This window comes from Neophocaena asiaeorientalis, unplaced genomic scaffold (assembly GCF_003031525.2).
Source record: "Neophocaena asiaeorientalis asiaeorientalis breed wild unplaced genomic scaffold, Neophocaena_asiaeorientalis_V1.1 scaffold36, whole genome shotgun sequence".
In the NCBI taxonomy this organism is placed as follows: Eukaryota; Metazoa; Chordata; class Mammalia; order Artiodactyla; family Phocoenidae; genus Neophocaena; species Neophocaena asiaeorientalis.
The window spans coordinates 59,944-76,440 of NW_020174149.1; the positions used below are offsets into that span (position 1 = coordinate 59,944).

Below are 16,497 nucleotides of genomic sequence, written 5' to 3' on the forward strand. Positions count from 1 at the left end.
CCAAAAATGGGAAGAAGACCTAAATAGACATTTCTCCAAAGAAGACATACAGATGGCCAAGAAGCACATGAAAAGCTGCTCAACATCAGTAATTATTAGAGAAATGCAAATCAAAACTACAATGAGGTATCACCTCACACCAGTTAGAATGGGCATCATCAGAAAATCTGCAATCAACAAATGCTGGAGAGGGTCTGGAGAAAAGCGTACCCTCTTGCACTGTTAGTGGGAATGTAAATTGATACAGCCACTATGGAGAACACTATGGAGGTTCCTTAAAAACCTAAAAGTAGAATTAACATATGATCCAGCAATCCCACTACTGGGCATATACCCAGAGAAAACCATAATTCAAAAAGACACATTCACCCCAATATTCATTGCAGCACTATTTACAATAGCCAGGTCATGGAAGCAACCTAAATGCCCATCGACAGACGAATGGATAAAGAAGATGTGGTACATATATACAATGGAATATTACTCAGCCATAAAAAGGAACGAAATTGAGTCATTTGTTGAGACATGGATGGATCTAGAGACTGTCATACAGAGTGAAGTAAATCAGAAAGAGAAAAACAAATATCATTTATTAACACATATATGTTGAACCTAGAAAAATGGTACAGATGAACCAGTTTGCAGGACAGAAATGGAGACACAGATGTAGAGAAGAAACGTATGGATACTAAGGGGGGACAGCGGCAGGGGCATGGGGGTGGTGGTGTGATGAATTGGGAGATTGGGATTGACATGTATACACTGATGTGTATAAAACGGATGACTAATAAGAACTGCTGTATAAAAAAATAAATAAAATTAAATTCCAGAAAAACAAAAGAAATAGAAAAGGTGAAATTTAATGAAAGAAAAAAATCCACAGAAATTAAATATAAAACAAAATAAAATAGAAATAATAATGCACACAAATTGATTCTTTAAAAAGACTAATAGGGCTTCCCTGGCGGCGCAGTGGTTGAGAGTCCGCCTGCCGATGCAGGGCCCATGGGTTCGTGCCCTGGTCCGGGAAGATCCCACATGCCGCGGAGCAGCTAGTCCCGTGAGCCATGGCCGCTGAGCCTGAGCGTCTGGAGCCTGTGCTCCGCAACGGGAGAGGCCACAGCAGTGAGAGGCCCGCGTACCAAAAAATAATAATAATAATAATATTGATCAACTCCTGGTGAAACCCATCAAGAAAAAAGCCAGAAGGAGAAGGCAGAAATGATTAATACCAAGAAAGGAAAAGAAAGCATCACTTTGTGTCCTACAGACATTAAAAATCCTAAGAGGATATTACAAATAGCCTTATGAGAGTAAATATGAAAATTCAGACAAAATAAATGAGTGCCTAGGAAAAGACATCAGAGCCTATGCTAGAAAACCTTAATAGACACACACATATTAAAGAAATGAAATCTATACTTCAGAATCTTTCTACAAAGAGAACTCCAGGCACAGATGACTTAATTGGTGAATTCCACAAATTATTTAAGAAAGATATGAAAACAATCTTACACAAACTCTTTCTAGAAAAAAGATTTCCTGTTTTCTGAGGTCAAAATAAACTAAATACCAAAACCATCCATGGAACATTAATAAAAAGGAAAATTAAACTCACATTACATGGTACCAAAAAAAAAAAATCTAAAAACATTAGCTAATTGAATCCAACAACATAGAAAAAGAAATAATACACCATAACCAGGTCAGACTTATTCAAGGCATACAATGTGATGGACCACATTAACAGAATAAAGGAGAAATACTATATGATATCTCAATAGAAGTAAAAGTGTTCGATAAAATGTAAAGTCCTTTCATGATGCAAATGAATAGACAAGAACTCCTCAGTTAAGTTCCTAAGAAAAGGAAAAAGATCCGATGCCCAGTGTTACTAATTAAACATTGGACTTATCACTTATCTCTTAGCCAAAGGGATTTGAGTTGTGCTGTAATAAAAGACACAGATAAATAAAACTATTTATCTTTATCTTAGTATAACTGTGAGGTATTAAATAAAAAAGGGGTGGGCTTCCCTGGTGGCGCAGTGGTTGAGAGTCCGCCTGCTGATGCAGGGGACACGGGTTCGGGCCCTGGTCTGGGAGGATCCCACATGCCGCGGAGCGGCTGGGCCCGTGGGCCACAGCTACTGAGCCTGCGCTCCGCAACAAGAGAGGCCGCGATAGTGAGAGGCCCGTGCACCGCGATGAAGAGTGGCCCCCGCTTGCCACAGCTGGAGAGGGCCCTCGTACAGGAGCGAAGACCCAACACAGCCATAAATTAATTAATTAATTAATAAACTCCTACCCCCATCTTAAATAAATAAATAAAATTAAAAAATTTTTTAAAAAATGGGGTAAAACATCAAGTCATTTTCTGCAGTAACCACTGAATCCCAATGTACTGGTAGATAGTAAGGATGGTACTCATTAATATTCATCTCTAAATTTTTTACTATGCTTAATACAGCACTTTGGTCAATAAGACTTTGCTATTGAAACCTAAGATCAGGTTATCATTTTATCACTATATCCCTCTCTTCTCTGCAGTAAAAAAGAAACTAGATATTTGATTAGCCCCATTGTTTATGTGTATCTGGAAGAGAGCTGAGTATTCCAGCTCTCTATATAAACAGAGAATTTGCAGGGGATAAATCTAGTTACTTCATCTTATGGAAATTAATATTCATCAGAGTTTCCCCCCACCCCATGTTTACTGAAGTATAACTGGAATTTTTTAATCTGCATATAATTATTATATATAATTTGGTGAGTTTGCACATATGTATATACTTGTGTTACTATCACCACAATCCAGGTAATAAAAATATTCATCATCTCTAAAAGTTTCCTTGTATCCCTTTGTGGTTTTTTTTTTTTTTTTTTTAGTAGTAAGACCACTGAACATACTAGATCCATGCAATTAACAAATGTTTAAGTACACACAATACCTTACCTTAACTATAGCCGCTATATTATAGAGCAGATCTATGGGCAATGTTGTACTGCAGATCTCTGGAATTTACTGATCTTGTATGACTATAACATTATACCTGGTGAACGATAACACCTCATGCCTCCCTCACTCCATCATTCCACTGTCTACATACTGTTATCTACTTCTACACTTGACTATTTTAGATGCTTTTTTTTTTTTTTTTTTTTCGGGTACGCGGGCCTCTCACTGTTGTGGCCTCTCCTGTTGCGGAGCACAGGCTCCGGACGCGCAGGCTCATCGGCCATGGCTCACGGGCCCAGCCGCTCCGTGGCATGTGGGATCTTCCCGGCCCGGGTCACAAACCCGTGTCCCCTGCATCGGCAGGCGGACTCTCAACCACTGCACCACCAAGGAAGCCCTTAGATGCCTTTTATAAGAGAAATTATGTATAAGAGATATCCTTCTGTGAATGACTTATTTCACTTAGCATAATGTCTTCTAGGTCCATCCATGTTCTTGCAAATGGTAGGATTTCCTTCTCTTTTAAAGCTGAGTAATATTCCATTGTATGCATATACCTCATTTTCTTTATTCATTCATCTGTTGATGGACATTTGGGTGGTTTCTGTATCTTTGCTATTGTGAATAATGCTGCAGTGAACATAAGATCTCTTCAAGATCCTGATTTCAATTCTTCTGGATATATACCCAGAAATGAGATTACTGGATCATATGGTAGTTCTATCTTTCATTTTCTGAGGAACCTCCATACTGTTTTCCACAGTGGCTGTACCACTGTGTCTTTCACCCCTTGGTTATGTTTATTTTTAAGTATTTTATTCTTAGAAGTTGCAAATGTGATTATTTTCCTAATTTCCTTTTTCTGGAGTAGTTCATTATTGGTATATAGAAATGCAACTGATTTTTATATGTTAATTTTGTATCCTACAGATTTACTGAATTCATTTATTAGTTCTAACAGTTTTTTGGTGGAGTCTTTAGTGTTTTTTACATATAAGATCATGTCATCTGCAGAGAGAATTTTACATTTTTCTTTCTGATTTGGATGCCTTTTATTTATTTATTTTTTCTTGCCTAACTGCTCTGGGTAGGACTTATAGTACTATATTGAGTAGAAGTGGTAAGAGTGGGCATCCTTGCCTTATACAGATCTTAGAGAAAAAGCTTTCAGCTTTTCACCATTCAGTGTGATATTAGCTGTGGCCTTTTCACATACAGCCTTTATTGTGTTGAGGTAAATTCCTTCTCCACCTAATTTATTGAGAGTTTTTATCATGAAAGGGTGTTGAATTCTGTCAAATGCTTTTTCTGTATACATTGAGATAATTATGTGATTTTTGTCCTTTTGTGATATACCGCATTAATGTGGTATATCACATTGACTAATATGCATATATAGAACTATTCTTGCTTTCCAGGGATAAATTCCACTTGGTCATGGTGTATAATCCTTTTAATGTGCTGTTGAATTCAGTTTACTAATATTTTCTAGAGGATTTTTGCTTCCATGTTCATCAGGGATATTGGTCTGTAGTTCTCTTTTTTATGGCCACACTGCATGGCTTGCAGGATCTTAGTTCCCTGACCAGGGATCGAACCCAGGCCCATGGCAGTGAAAGTGCTGAGTCCTAACCCCTGGACTACCAAGGAACTCCCAATTCTTTTTTACGATGTCTTGGTCTGGCTTTGGTATTATGGTGATGCTGGCCTCATAAAATGAGTTCAGAAGTGTTCCCTATTCTCCTACCTTTCAGAATTCTTCTTCTTAAAATTTTTGGTAAAAATCACATGTGAAGCTCTCTGGACGTGGGTTTTTTTGGCTGGGAGGTTCTTGATTACTGATTCAATCTCCTTATTGTTATTGATCTGTTCAGGCTTTTTATTTCCTCTTGATTTAGTGTCAGTACATTGTATATTTCTAGGAATTTATCCATTTCTTCTATGTTCTCCAATTTGTTGGCAGATGGTTTATAACGGTCCCTTATGATCTTTTTTATTTCTGTGTTATCTGTTGTGATGGCTTCTCCTTCATTTATAATTTTATTTCAGTCTTCTCTCTTTTTCTCTTAGTTTAGCTAAAGTTTTGTCAATTTTCAAAAAAGTTTTATCTCTTCAGAGAAGCAACTCTTGGTTTTGTTGAGTTTTTCTAGTCTCTATTTCATTTATTTCTGCTGTAATTGTTATCATTTCCTTTGTTCTGATAACTTTGGGCTTGGTTTATAGTTCATTAAGGTGTAAAGTTAGGATGTTTGCCTCTTTTTAAACATAGGGATTTTTCACTATAAACTTCCCTCTTAGTGCTGCTTTTGCTGTATCACGTAAGTTTAGGTATGCTGTGTTTTCATTTTAGTTTTTCTTGAGAAATTTTCTAATTTCCCTTTTATTTTTGTCTTTGACCCAATGGTTGTTCAAGGCTGTGTTGTTTGATTTCCATGCATTTGTGAGTTTTTCTGGTTTCCTTTTGTTATTGATTTCTAGTTGTATTCAGTTGTGGTCAGAAAGGAATGATTTCAGTCTTCTTAAATTTCTCAAGACTTGTTTTATGACCTTACATGTGATTTACCCTAGAGAATGCTCCATTTGTGTTTGTAAAAAAAAAAAAGAAAAAAACCCTCTGTGTCTCCTCTCAAAACTACTCTAAATACTTCACTTAGGGCCACCAAATGTGTAGGTTTTTCCTACACAAACCAATTCTTCAATTCTCAGTGGACATTAACTGGGTGTCCTAACAATTCAGTTCAATTCAGAAACTATCTACTTAGGTTAGCATCAGATCTCACAGGTTAAAGGTTCAGTCCCACAAGACTGTGCTGCTTTCCTTCCCCAACCTTAAATTCCGGTCCAGGTTGTCACCTGTGCTTCTGATAAAACAGCTATAGAGTAGCTCACAGATCTCAGGAAAATAGTTTACTTACTAGATTACTAGTTTATTATAAAATGATCCAACTTGGGAACAGCCCGATGGAAGAGATGATCAGGGCAAGGTATATGGGGAAGGGGCGTGGAGCTTCCATGCCCTCTCTCAGCACCTCCAAGTGTTCACCAACCTGGAAGCTCTCTCAATCTCATAGTTTAGGATTTTTATGGAGGCTTCTTTATGTAGGTGTAATTGATGAAATCAGTGGCCATTGATGGTTAAACTCAATTTTCAGCCTCTTTTCCCTCCCTGGAGGTTGAGGGTGGAGCTGAAAGTTACAACCCTTTAATTAACCATATAGTTAGTTCCCCTGGCAACCAGGCTCCCATCCTGTGGTTATCTAGGGGCTTTCCAAAAATCACCTCATTAACATAAACTCAGATGTAGTTGAAAGGGGCTTGTTATGAATAACAAAAGATACTACTTTCATCTTTATTACTCTGAAACTATTATAGGAACTGAGGATAAAAGAGCAAATATTGTAACAAAAGATGTTCCCATTGCTCTTATTAAGAAATTATAAGAATTTTTGGAGCTCTGTACTAGAAATGGACCAAATACATATTTTTAAATTATAAATCACAATATCACAGTGATTTAAAAAAATGTGTTTTCTGCTGTTATTGGTAGAATGTTTTACATACATCTGTTAGGCCCATTTGGTCTACAGTCATGAGGGTTTTTTTTGTTTGTTTTTAAACTAATGTGTTGTAGTGTGGCTCTCATGAATTCTACCCAAATAGAAGAAATGTGTCAAGTGTTAATGATATAGGAAACTCAACTAATTTTCCCAAAGACAAAATTTCATAAATTAATGTTAAGAAAAGTAGTATATATATATATATGTATATATTTGCCCTTTGGAATGCTAAAATGTTTGGGAAACAATATTGATTAGGAAATACCTAATCAACTGGTTTTCAACTTTTTTTTTTTTTTTTTTTGTGGTACGCGGGTCTCTCACTGCTGCGGCCTCTCCCGTTGCGGAGCACAGGCTCCGGACGCGCAGGCCCAGCGGCCATGGGTCACGGGCCCAGCCACTCCGCGGCATGCGGGATCCTCCCGGACCAGGGCACGAACCCGTGTCCCCTGCATCGGCAGGCGGACTCCCAACCACTGCACCACCAGGGAAGCCCTGGTTTTCAACTTTTTAAGATAAGATGAGTGAGGAATTCAGCAGTCTTCAAGAATAAGAATAGTGTATGAGTAATAGTAGATGCTTGTGTTTTCCCAGGCCAGGGCAAAATGGAACGCATTCAAATCACAAAAAACAAGGATTTAAGTTTAGATACAAGAATGGTTTTATATTTGAGTGATAGACAAGACTACTTTCCAAAGGATAGTGTCATTTCTGGACTACTGAAAAGAAAAAGGCTTATCTTTCTGCTGTAGTTTTGAGGGAAAAAAATTGGCATACATAGCTACCAAAAGAGGTAATTTTCTTTTACTGTGATTCTATCTAACATGGGTACAGTAATACTCACCAAATGCTGTCCAGTGTACTAAAAAGAAGTACATTATAGCCTAATCCACTCTGTAACTTCTTGGGGTCTGTTTTCATTACATGAAGAATTATATCCACTCCTTCAGTTCCAAAAATTTCCTAAGAGATTTATTTAAAAGTATTTCTTGAAATAAATAAATAATCCTTTCCTTTCCCATTTCATCCTGTCCCCTAAAAGTTTTTCTACCAGAAAAATACAACAACATTTTTAGGAAAATAGTACTGTAATACAATTTTTCTTTTTTAAATTTGTACTCACTTGTTCTCAGGAATTTAAGACAAATTACTGTAAAGCTAGTCATTTTAGAGAGGATATCAATCAACATGCCAGCTTAATGCCCCTTTATATTTTTTCCCTTTCTCTTTCTTTAAAAAAAAGTAAACCATAAGACTTATCCCATGGTTTTCTCCACATTGAAATGAATGTAATCTAACATCATGTCAGATGAGTACTAGATAGCAACAACTAATTTAAGGGGTTAAAATTCTATCATGGAAGATTTTCCAATGTTCCCAAGAGAGAAATAAATTTATAAATAGCAGTTAAAACCTTTAATAATTTATGTGATGTTTTCACCAATTAATATTTGTCTGTTACCAAGTACCTTTCCTATTGTCTTGTCGTTCAGTTCTGGTTCCCAGTAAGCAAGACTATGAGTATTTTCCAGAAGAACACAGGCGCAGGGTGATAGAATATAAGAAGTTCCACGAAAGCCTGGAGGTAAGTATGTGTTTACTGTTCTTTTTGCCTCTCCCTCAAATCACTCTATTGAAACCTTCATAATTTTTAATTTTTATCTTTCCAAATCTATGTCTTGCTATTTAAGTTATTAATCTCTGAGACTCAGAGTTTGCTATGGCATTAAAAAGATCAAAGGGAATTAAGCTCTTTTTCTAACTTTTAATTTTAGGTATGAACCGAATTCAAACCCAAAACATCATTTTTAATGGTACAGCCTCTCTGGAAAACTATTTGCCAGTTTCTTCAAAACATACACCTACCTTATGATCCATTAGTTGCATTCCTAGGTATTTATCCAAGAGAAATGAAAGCATTATGTCCACAAAAAGACTAGTACAAGAATGTTAATTAAAGTTTTAAACATAGTAGTCCCAAATGGAATCAACCTAAGTGTTTATCAATAAGGGAATAGAGAAACAAATTTTGTTGTATTCATACAATACTATTCAGCAATAAAAAGGAATGAATTATTGATACATGCAACAACATGGATATATTTCAGAAATATGGTGCTGGCTGCTAGAAACCAGAACTAATAGAGTAAATAATTATGTGATTACATTCATATAAAGTTAAAAAATAGGCAAAACTAATTTATGGGAATAGAAATCAGAAAAGTGGTTGCCTGTAGGCAAGTGGGGGCATGGCTGCTAAGCGTCATGAAAGAATTTTACAGGGAGATAAAAATATTCTATATTTGGGGCTTCCCTGGTGGCGCAGTGGTTGAGAGTCCGCCTGCCGACGCAGGGGACACAGGTTTGTGCCCCGGTCCAGAGAGATCCCACATGCCGCAGAGCGGCTAGGCCCATGAGCCATGGCCCCTGAGCCTGTGCGTCCGGAGCCTGTGCTCCACAATGGGAGAGGCCACAACAGTGAGAGGCCCGTGTACCGAAAAAAAAAAAAAAAAAAATTCTATATTTTAATTGTGATATTGGTTAAATGGATGTATATATTTGTCAAAACCTATCAAACTATATACTTAAGATCTATATATTTTACTGTATGTAATTATACTCTTAAAAAAGAATATTAAATCTGCGTAAGATTAAAAAAACACCAACATTTATGGACATTTACTAAGGAAAAGTTCATAGTGTTATGTGATTGAGAGATCTGAACAAAACTTTGATTCACAGGCATACATACCTTCCTAGGAATATGATGTTCACAAAGACCAGATAAAATAAGTAAAATATCAGATTGAATTTCCAAAAGAATGGCCTCTTCCTTATCATTATACTTGCTTATTGTATTTTTAAAGATTCCTGATTGAAAAAAGTTAAAGAATATAAAGTTACTGAACACTGTATTTTTATTTTGATCAATTACTGTTCTGAAATTCTTTCTTATAAAATTTCAACTAGAAAAATTACTTTTAAAAGGGCTATTTTCATTGTATGGTGGTTTCCTAGAAGCTGTAGACAGAAGATGATAAATGGATTCTTTGGGCTCTCAATACAATCAGTAGCCCCATATATATAGAATTTCTAGTACATAATTACCGGCGTGTCATTAAAAGAAGCCCTTAACAACCTGATACTTCACCAAGCAAACAAAACTGTTTGAAAATATGCAGTTTCATGAGGCAAAGATGTGTGCCTTTGCAAATATATGACTAAAATGCCTGATCATACCTTGCCTCATCTCTTCTTGTCCTTGTGGTTAACAGGGTCAATCTTAAGCAAAGGTGGAAGACATCCCTAAGTACGTTTTCTATTCCTGTTACTTCTTTCTGCATCGTCTCCTTATGTCCACTCGAAGGCATCTTCAACAACTTAGGTAGCAATATTCCCATGTTCTTTAAAAGCTCTTCTTCCAATCAAAATTTTAAAAGACTTGAAAATAGCCACTTACGCTGATGGAATGTCATTCACAATAAAATTTTGCCTCAAAAAAGGACTTTTCCTTTAAGCTTTGTATAAGGAACAAAAGTCATTTTTCCTCAGTTACTAAGGGATCACTGGCATTAGCAGGAAGGTGTGGAGCTATATTTCAAAGTAAAAGGGCCATGGAAATCACAGCCTATTTCCACTGTTGGCTCTGAATTCTTGGTCCTGTTAGGATGAATTACAGCAGGTGAAGGATCAGAGGTTAGGAAGGCTAGGTGAGCATGCTGGAGGCCAGGGGAGAGGCATGCCATGGACAGAGGGCTTATGCTCCCTTATTAGGACACCTTCTAGGAATCCAACCTGGCTGGCCTTGCATCTGCTTCTCCTTTCTAGATTATCTCCTCTTCTTCCTACCTGTGTACAGGGATGTCACTTTCCCTGTTGTCTGTAATAAATGTTATGTTAATACTGAATTATTTTCTTAATATTTTGGTATCCTTTAACTCCCTACGTTTACCTTCTCCTTGCTCTATTCTAACCATTGGATATATTTTTCAGATTTCCTCTTTCTAAAATAGCATTGCACATATAACTTCCCTAATCCAAACCACTAATAGCTCCCCATGCTTAAAGAGAATGAAGTTCAAACTCTATTATGGTATGCCATTCAAAACTCTTTCTAGCTTGGCCTCTGACTAGACAATTAACTTTATCTCATATTTGTCTTCATAAAACTTTGACTCCACTTAAGCTAGCTCTGAACACATCATTAGGTATATTTTGGCTTCATGTCTCTGTTTATGCTGTCCCCTTGCTTGAAAGACCATCTCTCTCCCTCTCTCTCTCTTTTTCCTCTTGAAACCAGCCTTACCCTCACACCCTAACTCATAAAGATTCTTGTTAAGATTGCCCAGCATTGAAAACTACCCTGTGGCATTTACTCTCTGTATTACTCACTAGGTGCCTTACTAACAGTGCAGGGTAATGCATGCTATCTTTCTATGACATACACCTTTCCTTTTGTTTTCATTAAGGCAAGGTCCTGAGAGTTCTGTTCTATACATGTTTATGACACCAGTGCCTACACAACAGGTGTATAAACATTTATTTACAATGCAATTACTATTTGTTGAGCTTATTACTACTATAGAGCCTCTGTTAGACTCTGTAAGAGAAGGTTCCTGCCCCTAGGAACTCACATAATAAAGATCAGCTTCTTTCAAGTTAAAGCGAAAGGTCCTGAGAAGAAAAGAACCCTTGCTATTTGCTTTCCCTTCCACACTTGCTACCCAGGTAAGATTAAGACTTCTTCTTGGATATATGGAAAATTGTATTCATCCAGTTAGGCTGGGGCCTTCACACTGAGTTCTGTATCATGAAAGGTACACAGAAGTGATAAAATCTACTTTCAGGTTTGGTCATCCCCCAGTAAACTCATCAAGAAAGTGAATGTTTTTGCCTAGCCCCCTTTTCAATATCCTCATTTTGCTTACTAGTATTATTATTAGAGGGCACCACCCCAATCCACTAATGATGGAAGAGCAGGCACTGAACAGGTAGAAGAGTTTTTGAGTAAGCATTTGTAATTAATTGACATCCAGCAAATTATATCACCTTCTCACAAGGCAGTCACTGAACATGGATATGACAAATATAGCTCTTACTTCTCAAATTCAGGAAAGATTAGGGCCAGAGAACTATTTATTTTTTAAATAACAAAAGGTAGAAAGCTTCTGCTTAGGGGTTCTGAATTTTACACTGAGCTCGCATGTATGTATGTTGGAGATAAAGTGACTTAGCACAGTCAACTCTTTAAGCTGAAAATTAAGGATATCCTGATATTTCACATCAGAAAACCTATGTACATTTCTATATACACCAGTGTACCAGTGTTCTGGTAATGTCAAATGCACTGGAAAATGTAATGTTATCCTCTTTTAAAATGACTCCAAAAGGCCTGGCCAAAAAGTGGTGATCTTACTCCTAGAAGAGTGAAATATAACACTAGCCCATTAAAAAAAAAAAAAGATAAAGATAATCCTAAATGAAACGGTATCTGAATTAAGTAAACAAATGTTTAAAGGATAAGTGATCATGATGTTTCAGTAAAGACAAACTAATTTATAGCAACAGTATGAAACAAAAATCAAGAAAATATTCAGGAGTTTGTCAGATATAGGACAAAATAAATGTGTAGAAAAACATTTCAAACAAAAGTTCTAATTTATAAACATTCTACTTTCATCAGGACACAAACATGTTATGTTTTTACCTATCAGTTGCTGAATTGCTCTCTTTTCACAAAGATCCTTGTTTATGGTCTCATGCTCAAGGTAGACCATGGCTCTCAAGAGTCTTAAACTGTAACGCATCTGGGCAAACTTGTTTCCACGGCCACCTGTACCATGAAAACTGTTCCCATGACTAAAGAAGGAATCTGTAGAGAAATATTAATAGTTACTTTACATCAAGAAATTTAGATTAGACATCTTTTATATCTATATAAGTTTAAAGAGATGTTAAAATTTTGTCATACTTTAGGGTTTTTTTTTTTTTTAGAGAAGTAAATATGATTCCATCCCCCTCCTCTTTCTATTTCCAGTACAGAAATATGTTTTTAAATTTTACTCAAATGTATCATTATTGTATGTATCTTCTGTAACTTGTTTCTGTTACTCAACGTTGTTTTTTTTTTGCTGTACGCGGGCCTCTCACCGTTGTGGCCTCTCCCGCTACGGAGCACAGGCTCTGGACGCACAGGCTCAGCGGCCATGGCTCACGGGCCTAGCCGCTCTGCGGCATGTGGGATCTTCCTGGACTGGGGCACAAACCCGTGTCCCCCCTATCAGCAGGCGGACTCTCAACCACTGCGCCACCAGGGAAGCCCTCAACGTTGTATTTTTAAAATTATTCACATTGTTACAAGTAGATCTAGGTCACTCAGTTTTAACTGCTTTCTACATCCAGTTTATAAATAACAGTTTATCCATTCACTAGTACAAATTGATACAATGAACATTCTAGTTCATGTCCTCTTGTTCCCACTGAGAAGTGTTTCGCCTGTGACACCAGAATCATATACCCACGTGGAATTTTATTAAAGTTGCCAAATTGTTCCCCAAAGTGGTTATATGGATACAATGTATAAGAAATAGATTTTTTCCCAATCTATTAAATGTGAAATGGTAGTTCATTGTTATCTTAATTTGCAGAGCGATTACATTTCTCTGATTACCAGTGGGGTTGAGTGTCTTTTAATTTTTTTTGGAAATTTGAAATTTTCTCCAAAAATTTTGAAGAATTTTCTTGGCAATCTCTATTGTTTGCCTACTTCTCTACTGAGTTATTTTCTTTTTGATATGTAGGAGTTCTTTATGAACCTGAATTCTAATCATTTATCAGTCAGAGTGGTGAGTAAATGTCTTCCCTCAATTTATAGATTATCTTATTCAGATTTTGTAATACAGATATTTCTGTTTTACAGTACTTAATACATTTAATAATCTTTAATAATCTTTTTTGTAGTTAAGCTCTTCTGTATTTAAAAAGTCTGTTTCTACCCTGTTATCATAATTTCCCATGTTTTCTTCTAAGATTTTTACAGTTTAACTTTTTGCATTTAGGCTTTAATTCATTTTGCAATTGACTTTTTTAAACAAGTTGAAAGGATCTAATTTTTTTTTTTTCACATGGAGGGCCAACTGCCCAAGAACCAACCTTCTCTCATTGATTGGCAATATAATCCCTGATGATGCCAACCTCCCATATATTCCATTCCACTGGTCTATGCCTGGTCAAGTACCATACAATTTTAATTACTATAGCTTTATGGTCAGTCTTGATAAATAACAAGGCAAGTTCTCTTTCTTCGTTATAATATGCTTTCTTTGAAAGGTTCTTTTAGAAGTAGCTTTTTGTTTAATGCTAAAAAAAAAGTTCAAAATACTGTTCTCAGTAGTGTGTATAGGTTTAGAAATGTGGATTCTGGAGCTAGACTGCCTGCATTAAATCACTTACTATGTGGCAAGGAACAAGTTATTTAACTTCTCTGACTGAGTTCTACCCACTGACCAACAGGGCTAATAATAGAACCTATAACTCCTAGATTTGTTGTGAGGCCTAAGTGGTTTAATACTGCTGAGGGGGTTAAGGCCTATCACATAGTAGGTACTCAATAACTGTTAGCTATCAGGATTCTTCTTGTTAGGCAGCATTTCCTTTTTTTTGCCTTATAGACTTCTGTAAACATAAGTAATATAAAGGAGAGACAGGAGAATTGTTTTATTTAATGCACAGTAATTTAACATGACTAAATTTAGTAACTCAGCATATTAAAAACTAGAGAATAAAAATAAGCTATAATTTTTTCTTCCTCATGGATGAGTGCTATTCTTGATCTAATGAAAATGTACCATACAAAATTATTTCCAGAGCAAAGTTACTACCAGAGAAGAATACAGTATCTTACTTATAATTTTTTTTTAAAAAGAATGTATTTCTTATTTCCCTTCTAAGAATTATGAGAATTGAAATGAAATATTCATACAAATTAGGGCTCTGCTAATTTGGCAGACTACATGTGGCTAGAGATCTAGATCTGAAGCTCCATGAAGGTATGGACTTCATTTATTTTGAACATAAATGTTTCGTTAGTAGCTAAAACAATATATGGTTACTAGTAAGCATTCAATAAATATTTGTTGAATGATTAATTAAAATATTACAGGACAGTATAATTATTGGATGGGCCTAATAATATAAAAATTTAAATCAGTTTATATGAATGATTTATTTTACTGAAAGGTATGCATCAACTATGCTAACATTTACTAATGTCTGACTATAAATGAAATCTCTGGCTTTTTTCCTTAAAACACCATTTAAACACATTAAGATCACAGAAGGCCAGATCTACTAGTTCTCCTTTTAATTGTATTTCTTTTTCTACACCGCCATTCAGTTGAAATATGTAGATTAGAATTTTGACAGGAATCTGAAAGGCCACTTACCTTCACTGTCACACCATTCTAAAAATGCAAGGACGTGAGCATTTCCCTGATACAATATGTACTCGTCTATTAAAAAAGGAGCCACTGATGACAAAGTGGCAATTGCGTGCAGTTGTAACTCTTCATACTGTGCTGCAGACCATTCAACTATTTTGTGTTTCTCAGGCTTTTTAACATAGGTAAACAAAGCCAAAATAACTTTGCCATCAATTAATAGCTATGAGAAAGGGCAAAAAGTACTATGTTAGAAACATAATTAAAACAATTTTATTTAATATAAGAAAATTTAATAAAAGATTTCCAATTTGATGTGTTATTGATGATCATTTCAAAATACTTTCTTCCTAAAGATTCCAAGCTATGTTAAGTATCAGAAATTAAAACAACCCAAAACCAAACTCACTAATAACAACAGTTCACTATGATCCCCCTTTCTGGGATATACACTCTATGGCTGACAATAATATAAAGTAAGTATTAGTTTTTTTAATCTATGCTGCTTATATATGCAGTTTACCTCCCGCTTACGATAAAACCACAGGAGTTGAAAATTTAGAGCAAATAAACTGCTGGTTATTTCTGTCTTCCTTACTTTTGTTTCTTAAAGGAAACATTTCAGAGACTCAATTGTATATATACTTTAAGAAGTCAATTTTGTCTGAAGTTATGATAATAGACTATGGCTATTTTTAAGCATAGGCAACAGAACTTATACAAATACTCTATCCAGTGAATACTAGTCAGGTCACAAGCCATAGTTAATTACACGCCAAGAATTTTAAAACTGTACTGAATCCATGATATCAATAAAAATAAAACAAAAATGCAAAGCTATTATTCTGATTGATATATATTTATGGTTCACAAGATAGTAACACACCATGTGCTATATTCTATTCAATTTTCTTTTCATCTGGCATTATTCTACAAAGATTTTTTCACAATAAATCTATGAATTTTTCTAAATTTTCTACTATTCCACATGGAAAGAGCACAAGATTTAGAACTGAGAAAACAAGAATAGCAATTAGTTCTAGCACTGCTGTAAGTAGTAAGTGGATAATTTTTTTGAAATACTCTGTGAACTGCACATAACAGTACACATATTCATTATCACTACCATTACTGAGCCACAAACACAAACATATGACAGAAAAAAAATTAGTTGATTCCATTGCTCACATAGTGCTTTAAGAAGCTTATCAGTCTTTGTGCCATTTGACTTTGTTGTCAAATAAAATTGGTTTATAAACTATACTGTAAATTTTATCTTTGTAGCTGTCATTTTAATAGTTATATAATACTCCACTATAATAATAAACCATATTCTATTGAATGATTTTCTATATTGCATTTCAGAAAATACATTTAGCTTCTATGGAGTGTACATTTTTGATATGAATAATAAAGTTATAACTGTAAAGACAGTTTTTTTCTGAGCATTTTTTAGTATATTCTTCAAAGTGGCATTACCAAAAAAAATTGTTTTTAGCTCTTTTTTTTTTTTTTTTTTTTTTTTTTTTTGCACACGGGCCTCT

The 16,497-nt window shown here is 35.5% G+C and overlaps 1 protein-coding gene across 2 annotated transcripts in view; it reads right to left on the reverse strand.

Annotated features, from left to right (window-relative positions):
* Positions 1-16,497, reverse strand: part of CFAP69 (cilia and flagella associated protein 69) — a 63,692-nt gene that overhangs the window by 14,493 nt on the left and 32,702 nt on the right. For both annotated transcript variants that reach the window (XM_024755046.1, XM_024755045.1), the window contains exons 12-15: positions 14,960-15,176; positions 12,223-12,387; positions 9,268-9,386; positions 7,360-7,478 (exon numbers count right to left, since the gene is read on the reverse strand). In XM_024755046.1, the coding sequence (XP_024610814.1) occupies positions 7,360-7,478; positions 9,268-9,386; positions 12,223-12,387; positions 14,960-15,176 (620 nt within the window). The remainder of the gene's footprint in view (positions 1-7,359; positions 7,479-9,267; positions 9,387-12,222; positions 12,388-14,959; positions 15,177-16,497) is intronic.